Source organism: Oncorhynchus nerka, linkage group LG7 (assembly GCF_034236695.1).
Source record: "Oncorhynchus nerka isolate Pitt River linkage group LG7, Oner_Uvic_2.0, whole genome shotgun sequence".
Classification (NCBI taxonomy): domain Eukaryota; kingdom Metazoa; phylum Chordata; class Actinopteri; order Salmoniformes; family Salmonidae; genus Oncorhynchus; species Oncorhynchus nerka.
Genome location: NC_088402.1, coordinates 81,172,957 through 81,187,409, shown reverse-complemented (window position 1 = coordinate 81,187,409; position 14,453 = coordinate 81,172,957). Strand labels below are relative to the sequence as shown.

Sequence of the window (14,453 nt, the reverse complement as noted above, 5' to 3'; positions counted from 1 at the left end):
AATATGACTCAAACTAACAGCCAAACACTTTCATGATTTTTCATGCCTTTGATCATTTTCTATTAAAATGGTTTTAGGGGTTTTAGGGGTTGGGGTAGTGTAGGAGAATTTTAGGGGTTGGGGCAGGGTAGAAGGCTTTTAGGGGTTGGGGTAGGTAGGAGGTTTTAGGGGTTGGGGTAGGGGTAGGGTATGAGTTTTTAGAGGTTGGAGTAGGGTAGGAGGTTTTAGGGGTTGGGGTAGGGTAGGGTAGGGTATGAGTTTTTAGAGGTTGGAGTAGGGTAGGAGGTTTTAGGGTAGGGTAGGGTAGGGTAGGAGGCTTTTATGGGTTGGGGTAGGTAGGAGGTTTTAGGGGTTGGGGTAGGGTTGGGCAGGGGTTTTAGAGGTTGGAGTAGGGCAGGAGGTTTTAGGGGTTGGGGTAGGGTAGGGCAGGGCATGAGTTTTTAGAGGTTGGAGTAGGGCAGGAGGTTTAGGGGCAGGGCAGGGCAGGAGGCTTTTAAGGGCAGGGTAGGGCAGGGTAGGGCAGGAGGCTTTTAGGGGTTGGGGTAGGGTAGGATGTTTTAGGGTTGGGGTAGGGTAGGGGTTTTTTAGGGGTTGAGGTAGGGTAGGAGGCTTTTAGGGGTTGGGGTAGGGTATGATGTTTTAGGGGTTGTGGTAGGGTAGGGTAGGGTTTTTTAGGGGTTGGGGTAGGGTAGGGGCTTTTAGGGGTTGGGGTAGTGTATGATGTTTTAGGGGTTGGGGTAAGGTAAGGTAGGGTTTTTTTAGGGGTTGGGGTAGGGTAGGAGGTTTTTAGAGGTTGGAGTAGGGTCGGCGGTTTTAGGGGTTGGGGTAGGGTGGAGGAGGCTTTTAGCGGTTGGGGTAGGGAGGAGGAGGAGGTTTTTATGGGTTGGGGTAGGGAGGAGGAGGCTTTTAAGGGTTGGGTTAGGGAGGAGGAGGCTATCGTTGGTTCAGGGAGAGGCTAGGAGAAGCAGGGAGCAGATCTACAGCTGCTCAATAACTCTATGACTTACGACCCCTGTCTTCTCAGAGACCAAGATGATCTAGCCTGGCCCCAAACAACAAAACACTTGCTACAGGCCTGCGCAGTTCTGACCAAATACTAAAAACATCACCAGGTTGGATGCTTCCTGTCAGATTATGAAATATGACTCAAACTAACAGCCAAACACTTTCAAGAGTTGTCATGCCTTTAATCATTTTCAATTAAAATTAACTCATTCAGCATGGTTAAATGGAACTCTAATTCTCCTGCAGCCCAGTAGCCAACCAATGTTGCTGACCAGCTTGACAGATCAACCAGAACAACACAGATATCAACCAGAACAACACAGATTTCATCCAGAACAACACAGATATCAACCAGAACAACACAGATATCAACCAGAACAACACAGATATCAACCAGAACAACACAGATATCAACCAGAACAACACAGATGCATTCCCTTTCCTCATTTTGCCCACCTCTCTCTCTGTCCATCTCTTTTCCCCCACAGTGGGCTCCTCCTCTCTCTCTGTCCATCTATTCCACCCCCACAGTGGGCTCCTCCTCCTCTCTCTCTCTGTCTATCTCTTTTCCCCCACAGTGGGCTCCTCCTCTCTCTCTCTGTCCATCTCTTTTACCCCCACAGTAGGCTCCTCCTCTCCCTCTGTCCATCTCTTTTACCCACACAGTGGGCTCCCCCTCTCTCTCTGTCCATCTCTTTCACCCCCACAGTGGGCTCTTCCTCTCTCTCTCTGTCCATCTCTTTTACCCCCACAGTGGGCTCCTCCTCTCTCTCTGTCCATCTCTTTCACCCCCACAGTGGGCTCCTCCTCTCTCTCTGTCCATCTCTTTCACCCCCACAGTGGGCTCCTCCTCTCTCTCTCTGTCCATCTCTTTACCCCCACAGTGGGCTCCTCTCTCTCTCTGTCCATCTCTTTTCCCCCACAGTGGGCTCCTCTCTCTCTCTGTCCATCTCTTTTCCCCCACAGTGGGCTCCTCCTCTCTCTCTCTGTCCATCTCTTTTACCCCCCACAGTGGGCTCCTCCTCTCTCTCTGTCCATCTCTTTACCCCCACAGTGGGCTCCTCCTCTCTCTCTGTCCATCTCTTTTCACCCCACAGTGGGCTCCTCCTCTCTCTCTCTGTCCATCTCTTTTTCCCCCACAGTGGGCTCCTCTCTCTCTCTCTGTCCATCTCTTTTACCCCACAGTGGGCTCCTCCTCTCTCACTCTGTCCATCTCTTTTACCCCCACAGTGGGCTCCTCCTCTCTCTCTGTCCATCTCTTTCACCCCCACAGTGGGCTCCTCCTCTCTCTCTCTGTCCATCTCTTTTACCCCCACAGTGGGCTCCTCCTCTCTCTCTGTCCATCTCTTTTACCCCCACAGTGGGCTCCTCCTCTCTCTCTGTCCATCTCTTTCACCCCCACAGTGGGCTCCTCCTCTCTCTCTCTGGCCATCTCTTTCACCCCCACAGTGGGCTCCTCCTCTCTCTCTGTCCATCTCTTTCACCCCCACAGTGGGCTCCTCCTCTCTCTCTGTCCATCTCTTTCACCCCCACAGTGGGCTCCTCCTCTCTCTCAGTCCATCTCTTTCACCCCCACAGTGGGCTCCTCCTCTCTCTCTGTCCATCTCTTTTACCCCCACAGTGGGCTCCTCCTCTCTCTCTGTCCATCTCTTTCACCCCCACAGTGGGCCTCTCTGTCCATCTCTGTCCATCTCTTTTGTCCCCTTTACCCACACAGTGGGCTCCCCTCTGTCTCTGTCCATCTCTTTCACCCCCACAGTGGGCTCTTCCTCTCTCTCTCTGTCCATCTCTTTTACCCCCACAGTGGGCTCCTCCTCTCTCTCTGTCCATCTCTTTCACCCCCACAGTGGGCTCCTCCTCTCTCTCTGTCCATCTCTTTCACCCCCACAGTGGGCTCCTCTCTCTCTCTGTCCATCTCTTTTACCCCCACAGTGGGCTCCTCCTCTCTCTCTCTGTCCATCTCTTTTACCCCCACAGTGGGCTCCTCCTCTCTCTCTGTCCATCTCTTTCACCCCACAGTGGGCTCCTCCTCTCTCTCTGTCCATCTCTTTTCCCCCACAGTGGGCTCCTCCTCTCTCTCTCTGTCCATCTCTTTTACCCCCACAGTGGGCTCCTCCTCTCTCACTCTGTCCATCTCTTTTACCCCCACAGTGGGCTCCTCCTCTCTCTCTGTCCATCTCTTTCACCCCCACAGTGGGCTCCTCCTCTCTCTCTGTCCATCTCTTTACCCCCACAGTGGGCTCCTCCTCTCTCTCTGTCCATCTCTTTTACCCCCACAGTGGGCTCCTCCTCTCTCTCTGTCCATCTCTTTTACCCCCACAGTGGGCTCCTCCTCTCTCTCTGTCCATCTCTTTCACCCCCACAGTGGGCTCCTCCTCTCTCTCTCTGGCCATCTCTTTCACCCCCACAGTGGGCTCCTCCTCTCTCTCTGTCCATCTCTTTACCCCCACAGTGGGCTCCTCCCTCTCTCTGTCCATCTCTTTCACCCCCACAGTGGGCTCCTCCTCTCTCTCAGTCCATCTCTTTCACCCCACAGTGGGCTCCTCCTCTCTCTCTGTCCATCTCTTTCACCCCCACAGTGGGCTCCTCCTCTCTCTCTGTCCATCTCTTTCACCCCACAGTGGGCTCCCTCTCTCTCTCTGTCCAACTCTTTTCCCCCACAGTGGGCTCCTCCTCTCTCTCTCTGTCCATCTCTTTTACCCACACAGTGGGCTCCCCCTCTCTCTCTGTCCATCTCTTTCACCCCCACAGTGGGCTCTTCCTCTCTCTCTCTGTCCATCTCTTTTACCCCCACAGTGGGCTCCTCCTCTCTCTCTGTCCATCTCTTTCACCCCCACAGTGGGCTCCTCTCTCTCTCTGTCCATCTCTTTCACCCCCACAGTGGGCTCCTCCTCTCTCTCTCTGTCCATCTCTTTTACCCCCACAGTGGGCTCCTCCTCTCTCTCTGTCCATCTCTTTCACCCCCACAGTGGGCTCCTCTCTCTCTCTGTCCATCTCTTTTCCCCCACAGTGGGCTCCTCCTCTCTCTCTCTGTCCATCTCTTTTACCCCCACAGTGGGCTCCTCCTCTCTCTCTCTGTCCATCTCTTTTACCCCCACAGTGGGCTCCTCCTCTCTCTCTGTCCATCTCTTTCACCCCACAGTGGGCTCCTCCTCTCTCTCTGTCCATCTCTTTTCCCCCACAGTGGGCTCCTCCTCTCTCTCTCTGTCCATCTCTTTTACCCCCACAGTGGGCTCCTCCTCTCTCACTCTGTCCATCTCTTTTACCCCCACAGTGGGCTCCTCCTCTCTCTCTGTCCATCTCTTTCACCCCACAGTGGGCTCCTCCTCTCTCTCTCTCTGTCCATCTCTTTTACCCCCACAGTGGGCTCCTCCTCTCTCTCTGTCCATCTCTTTTACCCCCACAGTGGGCTCCTCCTCTCTCTCTGTCCATCTCTTTTACCCCCACAGTGGGCTCCTCCTCTCTCTCTCTGGCCATCTCTTTCACCCCCACAGTGGGCTCCTCCTCTCTCTCTGTCCATCTCTTTCACCCCCACAGTGGGCTCCTCCTCTCTCTCTGTCCATCTCTTTCACCCCCACAGTGGGCTCCTCCTCTCTCTCAGTCCATCTCTTTCACCCCCACAGTGGGCTCCTCCTCTCTCTCTGTCCATCTCTTTTACCCCCACAGTGGGCTCCTCCTCTCTCTCTGTCCATCTCTTTCACCCCCACAGTGGGCTCCTCTCTCTCTCTGTCCATCTCTTTTCCCCCACAGTGGGCTCCTCCTCTCTCTCTCTCTGTCCATCTCTTTTACCCCCACAGTGGGCTCCTCCTCTCTCTCTCTGTCCATCTCTTTTACCCCCACAATGGGCTCCTCCTCTCTCTCTGTCCATCTCTTTCACCCCCACAGTGGGCTCCTCCTCTCTCTCTGTCCATCTCTTTTCCCCCACAGTGGGCTCCTCCTCTCTCTCTCTGTCCATCTCTTTTACCCCCACAGTGGGCTCCTCCTCTCTCACTCTGTCCATCTCTTTTACCCCCACAGTGGGCTCCTCCTCTCTCTCTGTCCATCTCTTTCACCCCCACAGTGGGCTCCTCCTCTCTCTCTCTCTGTCCATCTCTTTTACCCCCACAGTGGGCTCCTCCTCTCTCTCTGTCCATCTCTTTTACCCCCACAGTGGGCTCCTCCTCTCTCTCTGTCCATCTCTTTTACCCCCACAGTGGGCTCCTCCTCTCTCTCTGTCCATCTCTTTCACCCCCACAGTGGGCTCCTCCTCTCTCTCTCTGGCCATCTCTTTCACCCCCACAGTGGGCTCCTCCTCTCTCTCTGTCCATCTCTTTCACCCCCACAGTGGGCTCCTCCTCTCTCTCTGTCCATCTCTTTCACCCCCACAGTGGGCTCCTCCTCTCTCTCTGTCCATCTCTTTCACCCCCACAGTGGGCTCCTCCTCTCTCTCTGTCCATCTCTTTTACCCCCACAGTGGGCTCCTCCTCTCTCTCTGGCCATTTTTTTTACCCCCACAGTGGGCTCCTCCTCTCTATCTCTGTCCATCTCTTTCACCCCCACAGTGGGCTCCTCCTCTCTCTCTCTGGCCATCTCTTTCACCCCCACAGTGGGCTCCTCCTCTCTCTCTCTGTCCATCTCTTTCACCCCCACAGTGGGCTCCTCCTCTCTATCTCTGTCCATCTCTTTCACCCCCACAGTGGGCTCCTCCTCTCTATCTCTGTCCATCTCTTTCACCCCCACAGTGGGCTCCTCCTCTCTATCTCTGTCCATCTCTTTCACCCCCACAGTGGGCTCCTCCTCTCTATCTCTGTCCATCTCTTTTACCCCCACAGTGGGCTCCTCCTCTCTATCTCTGTCCATCTCTTTCACCCCCACAGTGGGCTCCTCCTCTCTATCTCTGTCCATCTCTTTCACCCCCACAGTGGGCTCCTCCTCTCTATCTCTGTCCATCTCTTTCACCCCCACAGTGGGCTCCTCCTCTCATGCTGAGTAGTATCCACCACCAGCTCCCTGTCACTGCCAAACACTAAAAGTTCAATAGTAAAAGCTCATGTTTATGCATGTCATTAGCCTCCGGGTGTCTCACACACACACCACACATTCACATATCATCAAGTTGTACTAAGGAACCCATTGATTTTGTTCATCCATATCTAAGCATTGATTAGAGAGATTGGAGTTGTTTGTCTTGACTTGGTGGCTGCTTGGAGGTTTATTGAAGTCCAGATTGCTCCATTGATTTGACTGTTTGTATTCTGCAACGACTGCATTGCAGTCACCACCCTTGATGGAGGGGATGGAGAGGTGCAAGAGAGGGGGGAGGGAGGGGGGACAGGAAGCTTTCGTTCTATTGGCATACATTACTGACCAATATCTCAGCCAGTCTCCTTAGCCTACTCCTCTAGGTCATGAATATCTCAGCCAGTCTCCTTAGCCTACTCCTCTAGGTCATGAATATCTCAGCCAGTCTCCTTAGCCTACTCCTCTAGGTCATGAATATCTCAGCCAGTCTCCTTAGCCTACTCCTCTAGGTCATGAATATCTCAGCCAGTCTCCTTAGCCTACTCCTCTAGGTCATGAATATCTCAGCCAGTCTCCTTAGCCTACTCCTCTAGGTCATGTGTGACATTAAAGGTGACATTTAATCACAAATAGTAGCCTTTTCCCTGTAAAGTGCACTACTATTGACCAGAGCCCTATGGGAATAAGGTGCCATTTGGGACGCAGACCCTTATGATGATGTGAGACGGATCTCTGTGACCATGTCCTCTACCATCCTCTCGTTTATCTGGCAAGTCTGCCAGGGTTACTCACCACTACAGAATGAGTGAAACCAGCATGGGATTCTAGACAGGATTCTAGAACAGCATGTGGCTCTAGACAGGATTCTAGAATAGCAGGGGATTCTAGACAGGATTCAACAATAGCAGGGGATTCTAGACAGGATTCTAGAATAGCAGGGGATTCTAGACAGGATTCTAGAATAGCAGGGGATTCTAGACAGGATTCTAGAATAGCAGGGGATTCTAGACAGGATTCTAGAATAGTAGGGGATTCTAGACAGGATTCTAGAATAGTAGGGGATTCTAGACAGGATTCTAGAATAGCAGGGGATTCTAGACAGGATTCTAGAATAGTAGGGGATTCTAGACAGGATTCTAGAATAGCAGGGGATTCTAGACAGGATTCTAGAATAGCAGGGGATTCTAAGCAAGCGAATAATACTGCAATATGCAGAGACAACATTATTGAGAACTGGGACCACATGGCACATCCAGAACCACATTTTCTACTGTTTTACCTACAAACATCCCAACACAGACGGAAGCAACCCTGCCATGTGTAGTCAGCTTTCAGTCAGCCGTCTGAAAGAGCTTACCCTAACAGAACAAGGAACCTTATCCAGGTTACACTGAGCTATCGAGTATGGAAGCAGCACACTTCTATAGTAGCCTAGTGCATCACGCTAAGCCAGTGCTAACCACATGGACTTAATCTGTAAAGTAAGTCTAGATCTGGCCTCATATTGATATTCCAAATGTAATTTTGTTAGTTTCCCAAAAGCACCAGTCATTAAAGTAGATCAAGGTCTTTCCTAGTTATTACTGCCAAATATAAATCATCTGGTTTTATTGGATTAACACACAGTAACTTCATGTTGGATCAAAACAAGTCTAATAGTAACTTCATGTTGGAATATAACAAGTCTAATAGTAACTTCATGTTGGAATATAACAAGTCTAATAGTAACTTCATGTTGGAATATAACAAGTCTAATAGTAACTTCATGTGGGATCAAAACAGTAAAAAGGCTACCCAGCAGCTTTTTCCACCAGCAATAGATTACGTTCATTCTCATTTATCGACTTAAAAACTCAAAACTTACAAGAGAGAGAGAGAGAATGAGAGCAAGAGAGGGAAAGGGGTAGGGATAGAGAGAGAGAGTATCTGTTTTGACTAAAATAGCTTGCTGTTTGAGGTGGTGGAATTCTTCAGAGCCAAGTCTGAAGAATCAGCTCCAACCCCTGGTGTTTTAATCCATCCACGTGCTGCACGTATTTAGCCAACACAGACACCCAGATGGGTGATACCTCTCTCAAGGACCTAAACACACACAAACTGACACGCAATATTTTTCTTCTCTCCATATTACCAGTAGATTCTGTGACTTCTCCATGCCCTGTCCCTGCCTCTCTCTACAGTACACAAGCAAATACACACACACTATTCTAGTCCCTGTCCCTGCCTCTCTCTACAGTACACAAACAAATACACACACACTATTCTAGTCCCTGTCCCTGCCTCTCTCTACAGTACACAAGTAAACACACACACACTATTCTAGGCCCTGTCCCTGCCTCTCTCTACAGTACACAAGCAAATACACACACACTATTCTAGTCCCTGTCCCTGCCTCTCTCTACAGTACACAAGTAAATACACACACACTATTCTAGTCCCTGTCCCTCGTCCCTGTCCCTGTCCCTGTCTCTCTACAGTACACAAGCAAACACATACACTATTCTCGTCCCTGTTCCTCGTCCCTGTCCCTGTCTCTCTACAGTACACAAGCACACATCTGTTGCTCCAGCTGGGGGCAGTGTGGAGGAGAGGAGCAATAGGCACACTTAAACTATTAGTACACACTACACAGTACACTCTCCCTGCAGAACAGAGGCCAAGATAAGGAGGCGGTGGCTGGACATCTGAGCAAATATGGCAGAGAGGGAAGAAAATGAATGTTGAACTGACAGTGGTATTACAGGGAAGAAGAGCTGACAAGGTACAAATCTGTCGTCCTGCCCCCTGAACAGGCAGTTAACCCACTGTTCCTAGGCCGTCATTGAAAATAAGAATTTGTTATTAACTGACTTGCCTAGTTAAATAAAGGTAAAATAAAAAATGTGGAGGGTAGTAGTTGGGTTGTTGAATCACACAGACACATGCATACACACACAATATATAAACACACACACACACACAATATAAACACACACACACACACAACAGCAGACGTGTGTGTATTGTACTACTAACCTCTGACCCGGGCATAGCAGCAGCCACACTTGATCAGGACTTTACGGAATAAGTGTTGGCAGGCACAGCCCCTGTGGAGGTGGCCCCCTTTTAATGATGTACCCCTGGCGCTGGATGACCGGCCACCAGTGGCGGGCATGGCCCAGCGAACACACAAACACACTAGACCCTCGCGGTGCGGTCCGAGTAAATCCCAAAGGAATGTCCGGAGAGTGTCCACAGATAACAACACAGAGGAAGCAGAAAGTCCAGTTAAAACTCAGAATCAGAGGAACCTCTCTTAGAGAAACAAACTTTCATACTGAAAGACAGAAAGTCATGAGAATAATTCTCTATTTCTCTTTCTCCTTCTCTTTTTCTTTCCAGTTGCTGAGCTCTCTCCTCTGTTAACTGCCTGGTCAGACGACAGAGTAGCAGACTGCCTCAGCGACAGAGAGAGAGAGCGAGATGGGGAAAGAGGAAGAGATGAAGCGAGAGGGGAGGGGTTGAGGGGGAGGAGTCTGTTACAGCTCTAGTTGCTGCCTGGCTATTCCAGGGTACTGTTCTCACTCCCCTTCTTTCCTTCTCTCCTCTCTTCCTGTCAAGTTTGTCTTCTGTTTCTCTTGGCGACCCTTCTCTCCTCTCTCTTTTTCTCTTCTTTCTGCTATCCCTCTGTCCCTCTCCTCTCCTGCTCCCTCTCTCCTTCCCTCACCTCCTCCACCAGTCTCTCTCTCTCTCTCTCTCTCTCTGTCTGTCTGTCTGTATTATTTGCTATGCTCTTTCTACATGGCTGGATGCTGGATGTGACTTTGGCAGACTGACTTAACACCTCTAACCTAACACCCTGAAGGACTCCTAGTAGAAACCCAACACTTCCCACAGGCTAGCTGAAATGCCTCTCTCTCTCTTTCTCATTCAGATTGCTTTATTGGCATGAAATACAATTAGTAGATTTTGCCAAAGCAGTGTAGTGGTACACAATGTTCCCTCTTTTTGTTTTCAGTACTGAGCAGATGTCAGGTCTGCTGAGTACAAACTTGAACATTGTGAAAATTCTGTGCAACATCTGGTATGTGTTCACTATGAACACTGAGGCTGTACCTAATTTAAGTTACAATTTTAACAATGGTCAAGTAGGCTACTGTGGCTATTTGATCATAATGTGGGACTACCAGAGCAGCCTACCATCAACAACATGGAGAAAATGCATCCCATCACATTTTAACATGGAAATAGCTGTTCTATCTTTCAGCCTACAGCAGCAGCCAATGTGTGGTGTTCAATGTAGACCTACATTCCATGAGACTTAAAAAACATGCAGGACTTGACATTAACCTGTTAATCCACTTGTCATTCAGACAAAGTGACTAAACATGTTGTTGTATTGTTTGATGCAAGAAACGAATTTACAAAATAAAAAGCATTATTATTCCCATACCATTATTACAGAGAATCAGACAAATGATGCTACCCTCTGCCTATTGGCTGATTAGATTATTCAAGCCTGTCTCAAAATACAACACTGCCCCTTGAAGACAGTGCGGCTTTGTTGGGTTGTGCATGACTTTCAACCTTCGTCTCTCCCGATCCCGTACGTGAGTTGTAGCGATGAGATAAGATAGTCGCTACTAAACAATTGGATACCACGAAATTGGGGAGAAAAAGGGGTAAATTCAACAAAAAATAAATAAATACAAATTCTTATACTAGTAAGTTATATACAATGGAAGTACTTCAGGGAATTCCTGACAGGCCGTCCCCAGGTGGTGAAGGTAGGCAACAACACCTCCATAACGCTGAACCTCAACACAGGAGCCCCACAAGGATACATGCTCAGCCCCATCCTATAATCCCTGTTTATCCATGATTGCGCGGCCCGCCTCCAACTCAATCATCAAGTTTGCAGACGCCACAACAGTGGTAGACCTGATTACCAACAATGACGAGACGGCCTACAGGGAGGAGGTGAGGGCCCTGGTGGAGTGGTGTCAGGAAAATAATGTCTCCCTCTACGTCAACAAAATGAAGGAGCTGATCATGGACCAGGACACAGTAGAGGGAGCACGCCCCCATCCACATCAACGGGGCCACCTCATGTGGCTGGAGTGTGTCAGCAGTTCCTGCAAGAGGAAGGCATTGATGCTATGGACTGGCCCGCCCGTTCCCCAGACCTGAATCCAATTGAGCACATCTGGGACATCATGTCTCGCTCCATCCACCAACGCCACATTGCACCACAGACTGTCCAGGAGTTGGCGGATGCTTTAGTCCAGGTCTGGGAGGAGATCCCTCAGGAGACCATCCGCCACCTCATCAGGAGCATGCCCAGGCGTTGTAGGGAGGTCATACAGGCACGTGGAGGCCACACACACTACTGAGCCTCATTTTGACTTGTTTTAAGGACATTAAATCAGAGTTGGATCAGCCTGTAGTGTGGTTTTCCACTTTAGGTTTGAGTGTGACTCCAATCCAGACCTCCATGGGTTGATTTATTTGATTTCCATTGATCATTTTTGTGTGATTTTGTGGTCAGCACATTCAACTATGTAAAAAAAAAAGTATTTAATAAGAATATTTCATTCATTCAGATCTAGGATGTGTTATTTTAGTGTTCCCTTTACTTTTTTGAGCAGTGTACATATCTAGCAGTAATATTTGCAGTTTTCTCTCAGCTTTATGTCATTAGTAAATGCACAGAAGTTGGGAATTGAATTGAATTAGATATCTTCTTTAAAAACCTATTTTCTCATTTGGAAGTATTTCACAGTAGAGGAAACAGTCTCTCCTCCCCAGTCATGCAGAGACCACATAGACGCTACTCTTGTCTAGCCATGTCTTTTTGTGTCTCCCTTTTTCTATAGCCAGTTGGTGGTCGCTGTATTTGGTCTGTTTGTTTTGTATCTCTGACAGAATAGAGATATTCTGACAGAGTAGAGATATTCTGTAGAGATATTCTGATAGAGTAGAGATATTCTGTAGAGATATTCTGACAAGAGTAGAGATATTCTAACAGAGTAGAGATATTCTGACAGAGTAGAGATATTCTGACAATTAGTATTCTCAAATAGCCATTTAGTTTATTCTGTGTTTATGTTTCATCTTCACAATTTGTCAAATAGGAGATTTTAATTTCTGTGACAATTCTATTGATTTCCATGTGTGTTTGGATAATAGGGCTGTTTAATGTTTTTAACAGCCGACATAGGGGTCTCTCTCTCTCTCTCTCTCTCTCTCTCTCTCTCTCTCTCTCTCTCTCTCTCTCTCTCTCTCTCTCTCTCTCTCTCTCTCTCTCTGTCTCTCTCTGTCTCTCTCTGTCTCTCTGTCTCTGTCTCTCTCTCTCTGTCTCTCTCTCTCTGTCTCTGTCTCTGTCTCTCTCTCTCTCTCTCTCTCTGTCTCTGTCTCTGTCTCTCTCTGTCTCTCTCTCTCTCTCTCTCTCTCTCTCTCTCTCTCTCTCTCTCTCTCTCTCTCTCTCTCTCAGAGTAAAATAAAAACATGCTGGTCATAAGTGTAATAATACATTGATGTAAGTATATCTATGCTAAAGAGGTGATACATGATTCTATTTGAAGTAGGTCTATGTTAGGAGGAAATGGCCCCTCACCCTGTCCTGTAAGTCAGTTAATGCTGCTATTATGAGAGGCACACACACACAGGGAGTATTTTGGTCTGTTTACTGTTAGTGTTGTCTCCATGGATCATAGTGGTGGGATTTTCTTCCTGAAAGGTTAGTGCTGGATATTGACTTGTGTGTTCGTTTATGATAGAGGGGCCGACAGGGAAACAGAGCTCTCTCTCTCTCTTCCATGGAGCTCTAGGCTACAATTTCACGTGTGTGCATGCATAGTGTGTGAAGGGAGGTAATCCTAGTCATTCACCCTAACATTTCAACATCAACAGTGGGAGAGTCAAACTAAGGGGAGTTCCTAAGTGAAAAGGGGCCCTGAAGGTCTACTGAGAGCAGGATTGGGGGCATGATACTAACAGTGTGTGTAAATATCTTACTTAGCCAACAGAACATGGAAACCTCTACAGGCCACTCATTCAGATAGATCTGGGACTTAGACAACACTCAAACCTAGTGGAGAACTTGGTGGACGGGATATTCTTTAGGTTAGGTTTCACTGGATATTCTTTAGGTTAGGTTTCACTGGATATTCTTTAGGTTAGGTTTCACTGGATATTCTTTAGGTTAGGTTTCACGGGATATTCTTTAGGTTAGGTTTCATTGGATATTATTTAGGTTAGGTTTCACTGGATATTCTTTAGGTTAGGTTTCACTGGATATTCTTTAGGTTAGGTTTCACTGGATATTATTTAGGTTAGGTTTCACTGGATATTCTTTAGGTTAGGTTTCACTGGATATTCTTTACATTTACATTACATTTAAGTCATTTAGCAGACGCTCTTATCCAGAGCGACTTACAAATTGGTGCATTCACCTTATGACATCCAGTGGAGCAGCCACTTTACAATAGTGCATCTAAATCTTTTAAGGGGGTGAGAAGGATTACTTTATCCTATCCTAGGTATTCCTGAAAGAGGTGGGGTTTCAGGTGTCTCCGGAAGGTGGTGATTGACTCCGCTGTCCTGGCGTCGTGAGGGAGTTTGTTCCACCATTGGGGGGCCAGAGCAGCGAACAGTTTTGACTGGGCTGAGCGGGAACTGTACTTCCTCAGTGGTAGGGAGGCGAGCAGGCCAGAGGTGGATGAACGCAGTGCCCTTGTTTGGGTGTAGGGCCTGATCAGAGCCTGGAGGTACTGAGGTGCCGTTCCCCTCACAGCTCCGTAGGCAAGCACCATGGTCTTGTAGCGGATGCGAGCTTCAACTGGAAGCCAGTGGAGAGAGCGGAGGAGCGGGGTGACGTGAGAGAACTTGGGAAGGTTGAACACCAGACGGGCTGCGGCGTTCTGGATGAGTTGTAGGGGTTTAATGGCACAGGCAGGGAGCCCAGCCAACAGCGAGTTGCAGTAATCCAGACGGGAGATGACAAGTGCCTGGATTAGGACCTGCGCCGCTTCCTGTGTGAGGCAGGGTCATACTCTGCGGATGTTGTAGAGCATGAACCTACAGGAACGGGCCACCGCCTTGATGTTAGTTGAGAACGACAGGGTGTTGTCCAGGATCACGCCAAGGTTCTTAGCGCTCTGGGAGGAGGACACAGTGGAGTTGTCAACCGTGATGGCGAGATCATGGAACGGGCAGTCCTTCCCCGGGAGGAAGAGCAGCTCCGTCTTGCCGAGGTTCAGCTTGAGGTGGTGATCCGTCATCCACACTGATATGTCTGCCAGACATGCAGAGATGCGATTCGCCACCTGGTCATCAGAAGGGGGAAAGGACAAGATTAATTGTGTGTCGTCTGCATAGCAATGATAGGAGAGACCATGTGAGGTTATGACAGAGGTTAGGTTTCACAGGATATTATTTAGGTTAGGTTTCACGGGATATTCTTTAGG

The 14,453-nt window shown here is 48.8% G+C and overlaps 1 protein-coding gene across 2 annotated transcripts in view; it reads right to left on the bottom strand.

Annotated features, from left to right (window-relative positions):
• LOC115118051 (rho guanine nucleotide exchange factor 25-like) overlaps nt 1–9,441 on the bottom strand; it is a 101,986-nt gene extending 92,545 nt beyond the window's left edge. For both annotated transcript variants that reach the window (XM_065020858.1, XM_065020859.1), the window contains exon 1: nt 9,022–9,441. In XM_065020858.1, coding sequence (XP_064876930.1) covers nt 9,022–9,160 — 139 coding nt within the window. In that variant the 5' untranslated portion in view covers nt 9,161–9,441. The remainder of the gene's footprint in view (nt 1–9,021) is intronic.
• Between the last annotated feature and the right edge of the window lie 5,012 nt (nt 9,442–14,453).